At 43.0% G+C, this 20,198-nt stretch overlaps 1 protein-coding gene across 1 annotated transcript in view; it reads left to right on the forward strand.

Annotated features, from left to right (window-relative positions):
* LOC120052381 (calcium-dependent secretion activator 2-like) overlaps positions 1-20,198 on the forward strand; it is a 245,685-nt gene that overhangs the window by 39,035 nt on the left and 186,452 nt on the right. The window contains exon 2 of the mRNA XM_038999251.1: positions 9,551-9,664. Within this exon, the coding sequence (XP_038855179.1) occupies positions 9,551-9,664 (114 nt within the window). The remainder of the gene's footprint in view (positions 1-9,550; positions 9,665-20,198) is intronic.

Consider the following 20,198-nt stretch of genomic DNA (forward strand, 5'->3'; position numbering starts at 1 on the left):
CCAACCTCAGGTATCCTAAAATGTAAATAATCAATAAAATTTAAGACGGGATAAACAGTTTCCAATATCGAAGAAAATTAACACGGAGCGCGCTCCTGTTCACGCACACCAAAATACTAGAGACCTTCAGAGTGACACGTACAAAGAACAGCACTACTTATTCATTTCTCAAAAGAAAAACATCAAGCAGTCAGACTGTTGACATCTAGTGGAAGCCATAGGAACTGCAATCTGGGCCCTAATAAATCAGGATTCTCATAGAAACCCATTGGAAAACACAATGACCTCAAAAAATGTTTCCCTGGATGGATTGTGAACTGCCAAATCAGTTCTGTTATACGCACAGACATTATTTTAACAGTTTTAGACACTTGAGTGTTTTTTCTATTCAATACTACCATGCATATGCATATCCTAGCTTCTGGTCCTGAGTAACAGGCAGTTTGCTTTGGGCATGCTTTTCATTCGGACGTGAAAATACTGTCCCTTATCCCAAAGAAGTTTTAAACAAGTTTCCCCAGCCAATTTGTTTACATGCGCAATGGAAGAAAGACTTCTCTGACACGGAGTTCCATAAAGAAAGTGTTCACACTAAAATGTAACCCATTGCAGCATTGCTTGGGTGTGTGTTAGACAGTGTTAGTATATCACTGTCTTCCACTAGGATAGAGGGAAACTGTCACCTCTGGTCCTCGCAATTTCCATAAATAGCTGTGTGTGCGCACTTAGTCATGGTTGCATCTGCTCTCACCCGAGGGTGTGTCTCAGATCACAATAGAACAGTCACCCTTGCTGCTCCTCTTAAATTATTTCAATAGCTCTGACAGATGCAGAGCAGGCAACACACAATTACTCAATTAGTCCTGACTGTGGTGGAGCAGGTCCACCCACCATGCCCTGCTGTGCTCTGGGAGACTAATGAAGAGGAAGTGGAGAGAGGAAACAGAAGAAGGGAGGGCAGAGTGCACACCGGCATTTGGCAAACACTAAACGACCTGAATACTTTTTCATACTACAGATGGGCGAGTGTGTATGTGTGTGTGTTGGCACAGACTGAAGGCAGAGTAGAGATTGTTTTCCCAGGGAGGTAGCGTTTTCCTGCCTTTCTGTCTGCTCTTTCTGACACAAGCAGGTTTGTCCCAGAACAGTTACTGCATATCAACAACGCTTAGTCCTCCTCCTTTACATAAACCTATCTATATCTAGTACCATATCTATACAGTGCATTTGGAAAGTATTAAAACCTCTTCTTTTTCCACATTTTGTTACATTACAGCCTTTTTCTAAAATGGATTACATAAGTTTTCCCCCTCATGATTTTACACACAATACCCCATAATGACAAAGCAAAAAGAACTGAAATATCACATTTACATAAGTATTCAGACCTTTTACTCAGTACTTTGTTGAAGCAACTTTGGCAGCGATTTACAGCCTCGAGTCTTCTTGGGTATGACGCTACAAGCTTAGATGGCCACCACCATGCTTCACTTAAGGGATGGTGCCAGGTTTCCTCCAGACGTGACGCTTGGCATTCAGGACAAAGAGTTCAATCTTGGTTTAATCAAACAAGAGAATCTAGTTTCTCGTCGTCTGAGGTGCCTTTTGGAAAACTCCAAGTGGGCTGTCGTGCCTTTTTACTGAGGAGTGGCTTCCATCTGGGCACTCGAACATAACATAAAGGCCTGATTGGTGGAGTGCTGCGGAGATGGTTGTCCTTTTGGAAGGTTCTCCCACCTTATATAGACAAGTGTGAGCCTTTCCAAATCATGTCCAATAAATTGAATTTACCACAGGTGGACTCCAATCAATCAAGTTGTAGAGGCGTCTTTAAGGATGATAAAAGGAAACGGGATGCACCTGAGCTTAATTTCAATTCTCATAGCAAAGGGTCTGAATACTTATGTAAATAAGGTAATTCTGTTTTTGTTTGTTAATACATTTGAAACATTTATTTTTGCTTTGTCATACGGTGTTGTGTGTAGATTGAGGTGGGGAAAATAAACAATTTAATACATTTTAGAATACGGCTATAATATTACAAAATGTGGAAAAAGTTAAGAAGTCTGAATGCTTTCCAAATGCACTGTACATATCTTCCGCTGTCCCCTCTTGAGAAAATGGAGAGAATGTAGGTATAGTGAGGGATTGAGTGATGGTGAAATGGAGAGGCGTGAGAGACATGAGGGCAGAGGTAAAGGCTACTGGTTTGTAGGGGATTTGGAGAATTTGAGAGAAATGGAAAAACAGCTTCGTTGCACTAGACAAGTGTCAGAGCGTGTGAGCTAAGGTACGTAGGATCTTAATTTGTGCCAGTTTGATACAGCATGAAAATAATCCTGCAGGAAAATTCTCAGCAACAAATCCTACATCTGTAAGAGGGAGGGGGAGATGGTGGAGGAGGAGGGGAAGAGGAGGGGAGAGATGGTAGAGAGGGGGAGATGGGGTGTGTAAAGGGTGAGAAAAATAGATGGATATGTGAAAACATATCTATACATTGATTTGTACACTGAAATGTACAACAGACCGAGATGGAGCGAGGCTGTAGCAAGGTTTCCATTCAATTGGCGACAGATCTTCATGCAAATATTCTAAAATCCGCATAAAGAAAATGTGCATTTTCCCACCAGAGGTTTGTTTCCACCAAACAGACTTGTTGCGGATGTGTTTCCATTACATTTGTTACTCTACCGATAATTTTGTCACAACTGTTGCGTTAAATAGCAAATGTGCCTACTCCAAATGTGTTCTAGCCAACAATAGCTGGCAGATACAGTGCGGGTAGGCTAGTCTACATGATGAGATTATTATGGATATTTTTATTTGGCAACGTCAGTCAAGCATCGATCATCATTCCACCAGAATAAGACCCTCAATATTTACTGGAAAGGAGCATGAAGCTCATCACTGTACACTTTCATCACCCTGTGAATTCCTTCATAACTTATTTCATCTATAGCCTAATAAACCGCATGGTTTCCCGAGTTGTAGTGGGAGGACTACACACCATATCATCGCGTGACTCCAAGTTGATTCTGATATGATGGTTATTATATCAATATGTCGCATAACGGTGTTTTCACAGCCATTTCTCACATAATTCATTTCATGTCAAACGAACAAATGATCTGTCTGACTTTATAAAATTATACCGACACGTCCTGTTTCCATCACAGCTGTCTTGTTGTTGTTTCTTATATGGTGTGACTTTACTCATAACTGGATGGAAACGTGGTTAGTGAGAGAAGGGAAAGAGGGATGGCACTGAGCCCTCTTCCTTGTGGAGACCGCTTGTGGCATCCTCTGATGATATCACGCGTGAGCGCACTATTGCCTCTCCTAATGGCTCTCAGAAGGAGTGTGCAGCGGTAGATGACACTACTCTACAGCCTACGTCACGCTGTTTATGGAAATAAGCTTAAAACCCAGAATACCAGCAGTGGTGTTATATGTCTGAATCTGGCAACTGGGGCTTGGAGACCAGGAACTCTGCTAATAGTGTTTAAATGTGTGCCCAAGGTAACACGGTGAAAGGTTGTCATATCTGTTTCTGAAACATTTGCCTGGGTATCCAAACTCCATGCTCTGGCCCAAAGCTACCACGCCCACGGATGTTGATTTCTTCTCGCACTGAGTCTGGAGCTGAATACCTCCCTGACAATTTCTAGAATGGAAATCCGTTCTAGAACGTATCATTGGTCCCAGAAACCGATGGGTTGGGCCAGAGCCAGAACACACGTGGGTAAAGCGGCGTTTTGAAAATGGCTTTGATACTGATTGGTTAGAGATGATCCAATCGCTGATTAACTTTTATTTTATTTTGATGTCACCACAAATGACTTCAAATATTGCGGTCTCATATTGACATACTTTTGTGAAAATATCGTGTATGTGGACACCCCTTCAAATTAATGGATTTGGCTATTTCAGTCACACCCATTGCTGACAGGTGTATAAAACCGAGCACACAGCCGTGCAATCTCCGTACACAAACATTGGCAGTAGAATGGCCTTCCTGAAGAGCTCAGTGACTTTCAATGTGGAACCGTCATAGGATGCCCCTTTCCAACAAGTCAGTTTGTGAAATTTCTGGCCTGCTAGAGCTGCCCCGGTCAACTGTAAGTGCTGTTATTGTGAAGTGGAAACGTCTAGGAGCAACAACGGCTCAGCCGCGAAGTGGTAGGCAACACGCTCACAGAACGGGACTGCTGCGTTTCAGCACTCGGTTTTCAACACTCCCTATCAAGTTCCAAACTTCCTCTGGAAGCAACATCAGCCCAAGAACTGTTCGTCGGGAGCTTCATGAAATGGGTTTCAATGACCGAGCAGCCACACTCAAGCCTAAGATTACCATGCGCAATGCCAAGTGTCGGCTGGAGTGGTGTAAAGCTCGCCGCCATTGGATTCTGAGCAGTGGAAATGCATTCTCTGGAGTGATTAATCACACTTCACCATCTGGCAGTCCGACGGGCAAATCTGGGTTTGGCGGATGCCGGGAGAAAGCTACCTGCCCGAATGCATAGTGCCATGTTTGGTGGAGGAGGAATAATGATCTGGGGCTGTTTTTCATGGTTCGGGCTAGGCCCCTTAGTTCCAGTGGAATGACATTGTAGATGTTTCTGTGCTTACAACTTTGTGGAAACAGTTTCAGGAAGGCCCTTTTCTGTTTCAGCATGATAATGCCCCCGTGCACAAAGCGAGGTCCATACATAAATTATTTGTTGCGATCGGTGTGGAAGAACTTGACTGGCCTGCATAGAGCCCTGACCTCAACCTCCTCGAGCACCTTTGGGATGAATTGGAACCGACTGCGAGCCAGGCTTAATCGCCCAACACTAATGCTTTTGTGGCTTAAATGGAAGCAAGTCCCTGCAGAAATGTTTTAACATCTAGTGGAAAGCCTTCCCAGAAGAGTGAAGGCTGTTATATCAGCAAAGGGGGGAACAACTCCATATTAATGCCCATGATTTTGGAATAAGATGTTCGAGCAGGTGTCCACATACTTCTGGTCATGTAGTGTATGTAGCGAACGATAGAGCAGCGGAATAATTCAGTTTGAGTGGTCAGGCAACTGAAACATGGATCTGGCAGGTATTTGGGGAGTTTCTCCTATTCTTCTCTGCAGATGCTCTCAAGCTCTGTCAGGTTGGATGGGGAGCGTCGCTGCACAGCTATTTCAGGTCTCTCCAGAGATGTTAGATCGGGTTCAAGTCCAGGCTCTGGTTGGGCCGCTCAAGGACATTTAGAGACTTGTTCCAAAACCACTCCTGCGTTGTCTTGGCTGTGTGCTTGGAGTCGTTGTCCTGTTGGAAGGTGAACCTTTGCCCCCAATCTGAGGTCCTGAGTGCTCTGGAGCATGTTTTCATCAAGGATCTCTCTGTACTTTGCTCCGTTGCATATACCCTGACTCTGCTTGCACTGACCACAAGAGAAGTGACACAATTTTCCTAGTTAATATTGCCTGCTAACATGAATTTCTTTTGACTAAATATGCAGGTTAAAAAAAATATACTTCTCTGTATTGATTTTAAGAAAGGCATTGATGTTTATGGTTAGGTGCATTTGTGCAGCGATTGTGCTTTTTCGGCGAATGCGTTTTTGTTAAATCATCACCCGTTTGGCGAAGTTGAAGTAGACTGTGATTCGATGATAAATTAACAGGCACCGGATTGATTATATGCAACACAGGACAAGCTAGTTAACCTAGTAATAACATCAACCATGTGTAGTTAACTAGTGATTATGTGAAGATTGATCGTTTTTTATAAGAGAAGTTTAATGCTAGCTAGCAACTTACCTTGGCTCCTTGCAGCCACAAGGTCCTTTTGACGCTGCACTCGTGTAACAGGTGGTCAGCCTGCCACGCAGTTTCCTCGTGGATTGCAATGTAATCGGCCATAATTGGTGTCCAAAAAGGCTGATTAGCGATTGTTATGAAAACTTGAAATCGGCCGACCTCTACACTGTACATGCATAGACACACCACTTAGTATTTCCAGCATGGAAAGGACGACTGGGCAATGATTCAGTGGCTGGCATTTAGCTGACACAGGCACACACACGACTGTCTATTGATCTACTATTCAGAAGGAATTGCTGGTTTTGCCAACAAGCTCTTAATTGTTCTGATGAGAGAGGAGAGGAATACTTTGTAATTAGAGTGCATTCACACACACCTTTAGTGCACACCTCCCACCACACCTGCCATTCACAATGCATTTCTCACACACTCTCAGTGGAGATGAACACAACGCTGGATAATTCACTCCCACGCTTGCATTGAATCACCTAATACAAACATTGTTAAACCTTCTCCTAGTCATCTAATCTGCAACCCTGTATATCTACCATCTGTGTGTAATGCATTGAGTGTGTTCATACGGTCTTCATCTATCTCCCCATAATAAATAATAAGCCTTGCCATGAGCGTTCCTAACGGATCATGGCTCCTTAACTGTGAAGAGACCTTTTGAAAGGTGATGATGCCTGTTGAGTATCAGCTCAATTTATGTCTGTACTTATCTGTCTGAGGCTCTGTCCAGGTTTAGACGTCTGTGGCGTGATATGATGTATCTGTTCCGTCAGACCCTTATTTCCCAGCGGAGAGAGGCTGTTTGGTAGAGATACCACTAAAGTCAATGTCAGCACACCTTGCTCCAGGGCTTGGTCACCCTGTGTTAGACTCAAGTTGCATTGCTTCAAACTTTTCTAGAGTACTTTTCCAAACATGCTCGCTCGCTCTCACACACACCAGCTAGTATGTTCAGCACGGAAAGGACCACTGGGCAATGCTTGTGACTGTTATTGAGCGCGCACGCACGCACGCACGCACGCACGCACGCACGCACGCACACACACACACAGTTGAAGTCGGAAGCTTACATACGGTTAGGTTGGAGTCATTAAAACTCATTTTTCAACTACTCCGCAAATGTCTTGTTAACAAACTATAGTTTTGGCAAGTCAGTTAGGACATCTATTTTGTGCATGACACAAGTCATTTTTCCAACAATTGTTAACAGACAGATTATTTCACTTATAATTCACTGTATCACAATTCCAGTGGGTCAGAAGTTTACATACACTAAGTTGACTGTGCCTTTAAACAGCTTGGAACATTTCTGAAAATGATGTCATGGCTTTAGAAGCTTCTAATAGGCTAATTGACATAATTTGAGTCAATTGTAGGTGTACCTGTGGATGTGTTTCAAGGCCGACCTTCAAACTCAGTGCCTCTTTGCTTGACATCATGGGAAAATCAAAATAAATCAGCCAAGACCTCAGAATAAAAATTGTAGACCTCCACAAGTCTGGTTCATCCTTTGGAGCAATTTCCAAACGCCTGAAGGTACCACGTTCATCTGTACAAACAATAGTACGCAAGTATAAACACCATGGGACCACAGTCGTCATACCAGTCGTCATACCGCTCAGGAAGGAGACGCGTTCTGTCTCCTAGAGATGAATGTACTTTGGTGCGAGAAGTGCAAATCAATCTCAGAACAACAGCAATGGACCTTGTGAAGATGCTGGAGGAAACGGGTACAAAAGTATCTATATCCACAGTAAAACAAGTCTTATATCGACATAACCTGAAAGGCCGCTCAGCAAGGAAGAAGCCACTGCTCCAAACCTCCATAAAAAGCCAGACTATGGTTTGCATCTGCACATGGTGACAAAGATCATACTTTTTGGAGAAATGTCCTCTGGTCTGATGAAACAAAAATAGAACTGTTTGGCCATAATGACCATCTTTATGTTTAGGGGGAAAAGGGGAAGGCTTGCAAGCTGAAGAACATCATCCCAACCGTGAAGCACAGGGGTGGCAGCATCATGTTGTGGGGTTCTTTGCTGCAGGAGGGACTGGTGCACTTCACAAAATAGATGGCATTATGAGGAAGGAATATTATGTGGATATATTGACGCAACATCTCAAGACATCAGTCAGGAAGTTAAAGCTTGGTTGCAAATGTGTCTTCCAAATTGACAATGACCCCAAGCATACTTCCAAAGTTGTGTCAAAATAGCTTAAGGACAACACAGTCAAGGAATTGGAGTGGCCATCACAAAGCCCTGACCTCAATCCTATACAAAATGTTTGGGCAGAACTGAAAAAGCATGTACGAGCAAGGAGGCCTACAAACCTGACTCAGTTACACCACCTCTGTCAGGAGGAATGGGCCAAAAGTCACCCAACTTATTGTGGGAAGCTTGTGGAAGGCGACCCAAAATGTCGCAATTTAAAGGCAATGCTACCAAATACTAATTGAGTGTATGTAAACTTCTGATCCACTGGGAATGTGATGAAAGAAATTAAAGCTGAAATTAATCATTCTCTCTTCTATTATTCTGACGTTTCACATTCTTAAAATATAGTGGTGATCCTAACTGACCTAAGACAGGGAATTTCTACTAGGATTAAATGTCAGGAATTGTGAAACTGAGTTTAAATGTATTTGGCTAAGGTGTATGTAAACTTCCGACTTCAACTGTATGTGTATGCTCAAGAGAGCGCACACCTGACTCACACACACACACAGAGAGGTATGAGGCCAGTCATGTTATTTTTTGTTGATTTTACTATTACTCTGCTTGCTCACACAGTTTTCCTTTTTTTGAAGCAGTGCTGTCATTTCAGCTGACCAAACTTTTGGCAGAGCATTCCTTCTGAAAATGAAGAAATTATGAATAAAATAAAAGTATTTATCCGGAGATAAGACTAGGCGCTAAACAGTTTTAAACACAATGAATAACAACAGGTACACCAGCATTCCCTCAGCTCACTAGTAGCCACACAGTTGAAATGCTAAACATTTGTTTAAGTTGCGGAAAACCCATCTCGGAATAATGCTCCCCACACAGGGGCTGGAGGAGGGAGATAAGTGGCTGTCCACATTGTGTCAGGAGAAACAGCAATATGATTTTGATTATGTTTTTGTTGCTTGCAGTGCTACTGTCAGTGGGAGAAAAAATTGTTTCATTTTCCAAATACAGACTGCCTCGTCCCTCATACATAAGCAATGGCAGAGCGAGCGAGAGAAAGCTTTTGGGGTTTTTCTTGCTTATTAAAACTGAACATGTTGGCAAAAAGCATTTCTTTCAGACAATAGTAATCATTAGAGAATCTCTGAACAAGAGTGATATGGACTGATGGTGTTTTTGAAATTGTTGCCTCACTGTTTTATGGCTTCTTTGCTGGCTGTGGTTTGTTTCTGGGAAATAGTTTATTCTACTGATTACCGTGTTATAGTGAAGTAGGCATCATTCCATCAGCACTCTGTTAAATTGGTTGTCTAGTAACACAATTCTGCAGAAAAGAGAGAAAAGATGTCTGAAACCAATAATTTCATTCCATTCAAACGCATTCCAAGCACTTGAAGTCTTTTGTCACCGAGTACTTCTTGGCTTGAACAGAACAAAGTCAAGGACAACAATGACAACAAATCTTTTGTTTATGTAAAAATTAGATAAAAAGATGATTAAATAATATTATTCTTGTCTTATTTTGTTTTAATATTGTTTTAATATTGTTTCTCTCTTCCGCTCTCAGCTTAATAAGCAGCAGCTGCAGGCGGTGAAGGATCACTTCCTGGCCTTCCTGAACGGGGAGACACAGATCGTGGCGGACGAGGCCTTCTGCAATGCTGTGCGCAGCTACTACGAGGTAAGACCTCACCCTCGCCCCTAAAAAAACACATTCAGTATAAAACACTCGGTATATGAACCTTAACATAGAACTTTGTCAGTGCTGAAGTCCTTGAGGGCCACAGTCCTGCCAGTTTTATTTTCTCCATCGCACATAATTGATGAATTTACTGATTGGCCACTGATTGACACCACCATACGCTGTCACTGTGGGCCCGGAGGACAGAGTTGGGCACTGCATTGCCATCGTATGTAAATGTTGATGTGGACTCACTGGCTAGCTTCCATTGTGGCATGCTCTACTTACCACCGGGAGCTCAGTGGGGGTTGCAGTTCTCCAGTGCCACACTTGTCTGCCAAGCAGTTGTTTATTTCAGCTGTACTGTCTAGAATCTGTTCTTTAGAAGAAGGGCCTTAACTCTTGTGCTCTTCAATTTCGCCTGACTGGCGCCTCAAACTTGGCAGAGAAAACTACAGGTGCCAGTGGTATAATCTCGATAAACAAGGCTTTTTCTGTCCCACTTAATCTCCGTTATGTGGTTACCCTCCCTCCTCCAGTCTGTCTGGAGATGGATAGGGTCATTTCACTCTTACGGGCCATATTGTAATTAACGTTATTGCGAGTGTCTGGTGAAAAATATTTGAAATCGATCAACTGATGCTAACAGCTTATGCGTGGGGGGGGGGGATTCTGAAGAGGAGGGCGCTCTCAAACACATCCACTCCCTCTTTCTCAATACGTCTATCACTTTCCTCATTGCGGCACACTTTTGTATCGTCTTCCACTTTCTTTCCATCCCTCTTAGCACCCACATTTTATTTATTTTTGGTCCGTTCCTCCCTCTTTCTTTCCCTCTTGTTTGCTATCAGTCCATCTTTCATTGATTATATTTTATTTTACTTTTTCCCTCTCGCTTTCTCCCTGCCTGTCCCTCGTTTGTGGTCTCCATCTTTGCCCCTTCCTCTCCTCATCCCTCTTTCCCTGTCTGTCTCATCTGCTGCAATTAAAGAGGCTGAGAAGCCTGCTTGACTGATAAGATCTCCATCTCATAACATATGATAGGCACAACTTGCTTCAGAGGAAGAGAAGGCTACATTTACTGATTGACACCACCATACGCTGCCACTGTGGGCCCGGAGGATAGGGTTGGGCTCTACATTGCCTCATCAATCTCTTTCCTTGTCTCAGTCTCTCCTTCTCTTCCTTTTGAAGCGAGTTGTGACTATCATACGTTATGAGATGGAGATCTTATCAGTTAAGCGGGCTTCTCAACCTCTTTAATTGCAGTAGATGGGAGAGAAACCCATTGAAGTCTATGCATGTCTTTGCATGGCTCACTATGTGAAGAGTGTCAGGGCAAGATGTGATCAAAGACGACCTGTTATTACTATTCAGTGGACGTCGTCTTGAAGTGTAAGAAGCTCATCAACTTTTTGAATTCTCAATTCTCCAATGCATCCTTAGAAGGCATCTGCTAGAGTGCGGAAGGCCACAGGCCATATGTCCAACTGGAGGAGGTGGAATTCTGACTTATTACTGTGCTTACACATTTACCCATGATGCTCAGGACTATGTTTTAGTGGATTTGCAGACTCTTAAAAGGTTCAAAAGTATTTGCCCTTGTCACGCCGAGTACATGGTGTGTGTGCTTGATCATGTTTGTGTAGTCGTTGTTTTTCCTATGGATATGTAGGGGCATTGTGTAGTTGGGAGTCAGCAGCAGCACCACTACCACTAGAGCAGACCCAGGCACATATAATCCGTTCTAATGTGATCACTGCGTGTCAGGTAAGTCATTAGGCCTGATCAATACAGTAGCTTTGTCAATACACTGCAATGCCCTGTTAGCATCCGACAGTCCACTATTAATATTTGTCTATTGATTGCTTACTGCCCTCTGGTAGTCTCCATACCCGCTAGTGCGTATACAGTGCATTCGGAAAGTATTCACACCCCTTCCTGTTTTAAACATGTTTTACATTACAGCCTTATTCTAAAAAAAATATTTTATTTTTTATTTTTTATCAATCTACACACAATGCCCCATAATGACAAGGCAAAACATGTTTATTTCTAGTCTGATGAAACCAAGATTGAAGTCTCTGGCCTGAATGCCATGCGTCACATCTGGAGGAAACCTGGCACCATCCCTACGGTGAAGCATGGTGGTGGCAGCATCATGCTGTAGGGATGTTTTTCAGCGGCAGGGAATGGGAGGCTAGTCATGAGCAAAGTACAGAGAGATCCTTGATGAAAACCTGCTCCAGAGTGCTCAGGACCTCAGATTGGGGCGAAGGTTCATATTCGATTGAACATCTCTGGAGAGACCTAAAAATAGTTGTGCAGGGACGCTCCCTATCCAACCTGACAGCGCATGAGAGGATCTGCAGAGCAGAACGGGAGAAACTCCTCAAATACAGGTGTACCAAGCTTGTAGCGTCAAACCCAAGAAGACTCCAGGCTGTAATCGCTGCCAAAGGTGTTTCAAGAAAGTACTGAGTAAAGCAGGGGTGGGCAATTCCAGTCCGAGGGCCTGATTTGGTGTCACAGTTTTGCCCCAGCCCCAGCTAACACACCTGACTCCAATAATCACCTAATCATGATATTCAGTATAGAATGCAATTTGATTAATCAGCTGTGTTTGCTAGGGATGGATAAAAAGTGTGATACCAATCAGGCCCTTGGAGTAAAGGGTCTGAATACTTATGTAGATGTGATATGAAACTTTTTTCTTTGCAGAAATGTATACAAAACTGTTTTTGCTTGGTCATTATGGGGTATTGTGTATAGATGAGGGGGAAACAATTTCATACATTTTAGAATAAGGCTGTAAAGTAATACAATTTGGAAGAATGAGGGGTCTGAATACTTTCCGAACACTGAATTTTCTGCTCTACCTCAGGCTTAACATTTACACTATGACCATGTCTGTCAGAAGTTGGTATTCGTATTACTGTAATGATGGGGCGGTGAGTCGGAAGCAGGTGAAACGTTTTATTAAAACAACAAAACCAAGAACGCAACACTAACAAGGCAGTACGCCGATACACAAGAACAATACCAACTGGTGAGTGAACATGGGAGAGTGACATATAAAGGGGAGGAAATGATGAAGGTAATGGAGTCCAGGTGTGAATCATAATGTCGTACGCCGGAGGGCAGGAGCAGACGTGACAATTACCAATAGATTGATCAACATAGCACTTACTGAGAACAGCAACCAGTGAACCAACATTACTTTTTTTCTTTTTGTTCAGCTGCTGTGCAAAAGTTGGATGTGCGTAAAACCATTGCTTATAATCTCTATCCGTTCTTAACTGTTATTATTGAGGTGTATGGGAAGCATAGAGGCAATAAAGTGGAGGACTGGAAGACGAGGGGAAAGCGAGAGGAGGGTTAGAAGGAGAAGAACAGGTGATGATGGAGAGATGATTAGCATAGAGAAAAAAGGGGTGGCGAAGAGAAAGGCAAGTAACCGGTGAGAGAGGAAGAATGGGATGTGGAAAGAGAGGTGGGGGGAAGATGCTTATGCAACAGTACTTTTATTACATTTTTTACCTCTTTATTTTATTAGGGAGTCGTACTGAGAGAAGAGCCTGAAGGAATTTCCAGAGTTAGCCATCCCTGAGACCGGGTGTGGTGACTCGTTTGTCTGAAGTTCAGTAAAGATGTTAGGTTAAGTGGGACTCTTTGTAAAAGGGCTTTATACATAGTAATGTATCAACCTCTGTGACATCAAAGAGGACCAACCAACTTTCTGGTAGAGAATGCAATTATGATACTGTTTCATAGCCATTTGGAATCACAGCACTTCATCCAGCTACTTATCACTGCATTCATGCATAAACTTGATGAATATGAAATGACGGCTCACCAATGTCAACTCTGAAATGTCTTTCTGTGTATGCCTGTATGAAATTCTTATCCCTATGTGTCACATTGCCCGCACGTACTGTATATTAACTGGCTTATGCATTTATTTGACAAATTTATGCCTGTAAGCTATTCAATTGGACTGCATCATTGCAGCTGTCTGATATTTAGCTAATTAGCATCTTCCCAATAATTTCGCACATAGGTTTCACAGTAAGACGGGAACACCTGGCGTAAAAACAGGATTTTACATTAACATGTCAGAGAGCACATTGATATGCTACAGAACAGAGTACATCTTCAATTACATAGCATAACACTGACCATGTGTGCCATAGTGGCTGTCACACAGTTTGTATAGCTAATTATTTCAAAATGGAATGATGCCTTGATTAATATCACTGGAGAATCTCTTACATAATTTTACCTCCGGCAATATTTTCATCAGTCAGTGTTAGTTCTTTCAGTTGTCACTCTTTCATTTATTTATTTATTTGATAAGACATTTGATACTGAATTACCAGAGAACATTATTCAAATTCGTTATGCCCTCTATTTTGGCAATACAACAGATTTGTTTTGATTTGTTTTGAGATCGATTCACGATGTGTTCTCAAGCGGAACAAACATGAGTACTGACTAATTGGTTAGTGGTACTTTTTCAGTTCTTCTTAATTACCCATCAAGTCTTAGTCCATTAATTAATCATGATTTTAATTAGTTTAATTACAATTTGAGACCAGTTATTTAATTACAGCTTTTTGAAATTCTTAAAGTAGTCCATTTCATTGGACTGACTGACCGACCACCCGACCATTCGTTAAGAGATATCAACCTCATGAACAATATGGTCATGACCAGAGGACGGATAAAGATTTCTCAGCCAATTAAAACTTTTAGAACGGAGTCTCTCAAACTAGCCGCCCACCCAAGATTAAAGGACTATCGATTGACTAGGCCCAAGATATTCATTATCACCTGGCTTTGAATGCTTAGCATTTCTAGGGTATTCATATTGCTTTGTGCTCTCAATTGGAGATAACGATCTCCTGTGCTTTGTGCGTGCGCCTGCTTTATCCCTGGAAAATAGGAAATTAATACATCACTCATCACCTGGCTCTGTGAGAGGTGAAGTGGGCTTAACAGACTTTATCTCTTGTTCTGTGTCTGGTGCCTGCTAGCCGTCCACTGTGTGCCTGACCGTACAAACCATCAGCATGCTCTGTGTGTGGGTTAAGCCCCTTAAGCACTACCACGTGGCCAAGTTAGGTGTTAAATATGCAGGTGAGTGATACTCCTTTGTAATGAGGGAGTCTCTGGAAAATGATAATAATTATAACGATGATCATGATAATTATGGTTGTGATGTTGATTGTCTTGTATTGACTTAGCTCTTTTCATTGGATCTGTACGTGCACACTCATTGGGTGTCTGCTTGCTACCTATACAATGACATTTAGCCCTGCTTAGTATGCAGAAGGCGTTGGTGGGATTTTCCTACACCCATTCCTTTCAATTATTTATTTACCTCATATTTTCCATTTATCTCCTGTTGCATACTATTCCTGCTTGTTGACAGCCTGGGTCGTTTCATTTCTTCTCATCAGTCTGTCACCTCACGGTGTCAAGCACTGACAGAGCCACCACACTTGTCTGATAGAGGACAATGTTACTTAGCAACCTGTGGATCCTGGCAAGCAGCATGAGGGTATGGCTTAGAGGTGACAGCCCTCAGTCCTCCCACTGAGTTGTGTGACAGCGCTGGTGACCAATAGAGAGAGGTTGCTCACACCTCTTACATGGAGAAACCTGGGAGATGTGTCTTCGTCATCTCTTGGCTTTAATCCCTCCACAGCTGCAATGTGCCAGATCATTGCACAAAGGCATGTACAGGACTTTAGCTGTCTTCCATGACAACCCTGATTGGCAGGCCCATGATGAGCCTGTTTTAACCAAAGTGTGAGTAAGACAGGTAGACAATACCATTGACCTTTTGAAAGACTAAGGACTACACATAGCCAATTAGGTGGCCATCAAGTGAGAAATAAGAACTGGGATCCACATCGATCCATTTTGATTCACCTCAGTCCTCATCAGTGCCTGCCAGTGCCCTGCTACCCGAAGACTTCCAGTCAAAATCAAAAAAATCTAATCAAATGTTATTTGTCACATACACACGGTTAGCAGGTGTTAATGCGAGTGTAGCGAAATGCTTGTGCTTCTAGTTCTGACAATGCAGTAATAACCAACGAGTAATCTAACTTAACAATTCCACAACTACTACCTTATACACACAAGTGTAAAGGGATAAAGAATATGTACATAAAGATATATGAATAAGTGATGGTACAGAACGGCATAGGCAAGATGCAGTAGATGGTATCGAGTACAGTATATACATATGAGATGAGTGATGTAGGGTATGTAAACATAAAAGTGGCATAGTTTAAAGTGGCTAGTGATACATGTATTACATAAAGATGGCAAGATGCAGTAGATGATATAGAGTACAGTATATACATATACATTATATTAAGTGGCATTGTTTTAAAGTGGCTAGTGATACATTTTTGATCAATTCCCATCAATTTCCATTATTAAAGTGAGCTGGAGTTGAGTCAGTATGTTGGCAGCGGCCACTAAATGTTAGTGGTGGCTGTTTAACAGTCTGATGGCCTTGAGATAGAAGCTGTTTTTCAGTCTCTCGGTCCCTGCTTTGATGCACCTGTACTGACCTCGCCTTCTGGATGATAGCGGGGTGAACAGGCAGTGGCTCGGGTGGTTGTTGTCCTTGATGATCTTTATGGCCTTCCTGTGACATCGGGTGTTGTAGGTGTCCTGGAGGGCAGGTAGTATGCCCCCGGTGATGCATTGTGCAGACCTCACTACCCTCTGGAGGGCCTTCCGTTTGTTGGCGGAGCAGTTGCCGTACCAGGCGGTGATACAGCACGACAGGATGCTCTCGATTGTGCATCTGTAGAAGTTTGTGAGTGCTTTTGGTGACAAGCCGAATTTCTTCAGCCTCCTGAGGTTGAAAAGGCGCTGCTTTTAAATGCTGAGCTGTAGTCGACGAACAGCATTCTCACATAGGTATTCCTCTTGTCCAGATGGGTTAGGGCAGTGTGCAGTGTGGTTGCGATTGCGTCGTCTGTGGACCTATTGGGGCGGTAAGCAAATTGGAGTGGGTCTAGGGTGTCAGGTAGGGTGGAGGTGATATGGTCCTTGACTAGTCTCTCAAAGTGAGTGCTACGGGGCGATAGTCGTTTAGCTCAGTTACCTTAGCTTTTTGGGGAACAGGAACAATGGTGGCCCTCTTGAAGCATGTGGGAACAGCAGACTGGGATAAGGTTTGATTGAATATGTCCGTAAACACACCAGCCAGCTGGTCTGCGCATGCTCTGAGGACGCAGCTGGGGATGCCGTCTGGGCCTGCAGCCTTGCGAGGGTTAACACGTTTAAATGTTTTACTCACGTCGGCTGCAGTGAAGGAGAGTCCGCAGGTTTTGGTAGCGGCCCGTGTCAGTGGCACTGTATTGTCCTCAAAGCGAGCATAGAAGTTATTTAGTCTGTCTGGGAGCAAGACATCCTGGTCCGCGACGGGGCTGGTTTTCTTTTTGTAATCCGTGATTGACTGTAGACCCTGCCACATACCTCTTGTGTCTGAGCTGTTGAATTGCAACTCTACTTTGTCTCTATACTGACGCTTAGCTTGTTTGATTGCCTTGCGGAGGGAATACAGTGGGGCAAAAAAGTATTTAGTCAGCCACCAATTGTGCAAGTTCTCCCACTTAAAAAGATGAGAGAGGCCTGTAATTTTCATCATAGGTACACTTCAACTATGACAGACAAAATGAGAAAAAAAGTCCAGAAAATCACATTGTAGGATTTTTTATGAATTTATTTGCAAATTATGGTGGAAAATAAGTATTTGGTCAATAACAAAAGTTTATCTCAATACTTTGTTATATACCCTTTGTTGGCAATGACAGAGGTCAAACGTTTTCTGTAAGTCTTCACAAGGTTTTCACACACTGTTGCTGGTATTTTGGCCCATTCCTCCATGCAGATCTCCTCTAGAGCAGTGATGTTTTGGGGCTGTTGCTGGGCAACACGGACTTTCAACTCCCTCCAAAGATTTTCTATGGGGTTGATCTGGAGACTGGCTAGGCCACTCCAGGACCTTGAAATGCTTCTTACGAAGCCACTCCTTCGTTGCCCGGGCGGTGTGTTTGGGATCATTGTCATGCTGAAAGACCCAGCCACGTTTCATCTTCAATGCCCTTGCTGATGGAAGGAGGTTTTCACTCAAAATCTCACGATACATGGCCCCATTCATTCTTTCCTTTACACGGATCAGTCGTCCTGGTTCCTTTGCAGAAAAACAGCCCCAAAGCATGATGCCATGCTTTCCATGCTTCACAGTAGGTATGGTGTTCTTTGGATGCAACTCAGCATTCTTTGTCCTCCAAACACGACGAGTTGCGTTTTTACCAAAAAGTTCTATTTTGGTTTCATCTGACCATATGACATTCTCCCAATCTTCTTCTGGATCATCCAAATGCTCTCTAGCAAACTTCAGACGGGCCTGGACATGTACTGGCTTAAGCAGGGGGACACGTCTGGCACTGCAGGATTTGAGTCCCTGGCGGCGTAGTGTGTTACTGATGGTAGGCTTTGTTACTTTGGTCCCAGCTCTCTGCAGGTCATTCACTAGGTCCCCCCGTGTGGTTCTGGGATTTTTGCTCACCGTTCTTGAGATCATTTTGACCCCACGGGGTGAGATCTTGCGTGGAGCCCCAGATCGAGGGAGATTATCAGTGGTCTTGTATGTCTTCCATTTCCTAATAATTGCTCCCACAATTGATTTCTTCAAACCAAGCTGCTTACCTATTGCAGATTCAGTCTTCCCAGCCTGGTGCAGGTCTACAATTTTGTTTCTGGTGTCCTTTGACAGCTCTTTGGTCTTTGCCATAGTGGAGTTTGGAGTGTGACTGTTTGAGGTTGTGGACAGGTGTCTTTTATACTGATAACAAGTTCAAACAGGTGCCATTTAATACAGGTAACGAGTGGAGGACAGAGGAGCCTCTTAAAGAAGAAGTTACAGGTCTGTGAGAGCCAGAAATCTTGCTTGTTTGTAGGTGACCAAATACTTATTTTCCACCATAATTTGCAAATAAATGTATTAAAAATCCTACAATGTGATTTTCTGGATTTTCTTTTCTCATTTTGTCTGTCATAGTTGAAGTGTACCTATTATGAAAATTACAGGCCTCTCTCATCTTTTTAAGTGGGAGAACTTGCACAATTGGTGGCTGACTAAATACTTTTTTGCCCCACTGTAGCTACACTGTTTTGTATTCGGTCATGTTTCTGGTCACCTTGCCCTGGTTAAAAGCAGTGGTTCGCGCTTTCAGTTTCGCGCGAATGCTGCCATCAATCCACGGTTTCTGGTTTGGGAATGTTTTTATAGTTGCTGTGGGTGGGTGCGACATCACCGATGCACTTTCTAATGAACTCTCTCACCGATTCAGCGTATTCGTCAAAGTTGTTGTTGGACGCAATACGGAACATATCCCAATCCACGTGATCGAAGCAGTCTTGAAGCGTGGAATCAGATTGGTCGGACCAGTGTTGAACAGACCTGAGTGCGGGAGCTTCTTGTTTTAGTTTCTGTCTGTAGGCTGGAAGCAACAAAAGTAATTGTGCTAATGCTAGTTCATACTGGACACAGACATAAAAATGGTATACACAAGTTTATCTGACTGGGGAAGTAGAGAAAGAGTCTCTGCCACAATCCCGAAGTATCCCTTCAACTAATTTACCACACGGTGATGTCACAATGGAAAGGCCAAAGCTCCATCCCACCAAAACAGGCTGAAATGTCAGGTGATCTTTTCAAACAGCTTTTACACTAAAAGGACATTATCAACATTTTCACAATATTATTCCAACCTCATAGTGTCGAAATATATATTAATATAAAACACATGAAATCACGTTGTTGACTGCATTGGGCCTTTTTCAATTATTACTTACTCTACTTACTCTGATTCTCTCTACTTTTTGAGGTGTAAAAACAACACCCTTTTAAAAATGACACTATCTCGGTAACACATTCTGTATATAGCTAGCTAGCATAGCTGTCTATGAATCCAGAGAATCTCTGCCACAACAGAGGAAGTATGCTCTGTCCCCCGCAGCAGTCAATTCAGCGCTTCTTTCTCTGGTGGCTTCCTGGGACAGAGTGGGAGCGTGGTGGCTCTACGGCAGCTCCTGCAACCAGCTGTTTGCTTTGATATGGCTTTGTGTGAACGCTCCTAACGTGGCATGAAAGTGGATTTACTCTCACTGAGGGGGAGTGCAGAAAGGAGAGTAGCTTGGATTGTGGATAATGTGTGGATGCGGGTCTTAATGTGTATTTTTTTGTATCTAGTATTGTGTATATGTACATGGTTATGTCGATGTGTGTGTTTTGGGGTGTATGTGGGTGTGTGTATGCGGGTATGTGAGTGTCAGTCAGGAGGATGAGAATACCTTGCTTGAACCCTCAGTTGTCCATAGATACTGTGGTTAGAAACATCTCACTTCCCCTCAGAGGGAAGATAGCAGTCATGTCTCCCAGTCCAGCAATAGTGGCATTATGTACAGACGACAGAATTGACACTTTCCTACTCTGAGG

Source organism: Salvelinus namaycush, chromosome 8 (assembly GCF_016432855.1).
Source record: "Salvelinus namaycush isolate Seneca chromosome 8, SaNama_1.0, whole genome shotgun sequence".
Classification (NCBI taxonomy): Eukaryota; Metazoa; Chordata; class Actinopteri; order Salmoniformes; family Salmonidae; genus Salvelinus; species Salvelinus namaycush.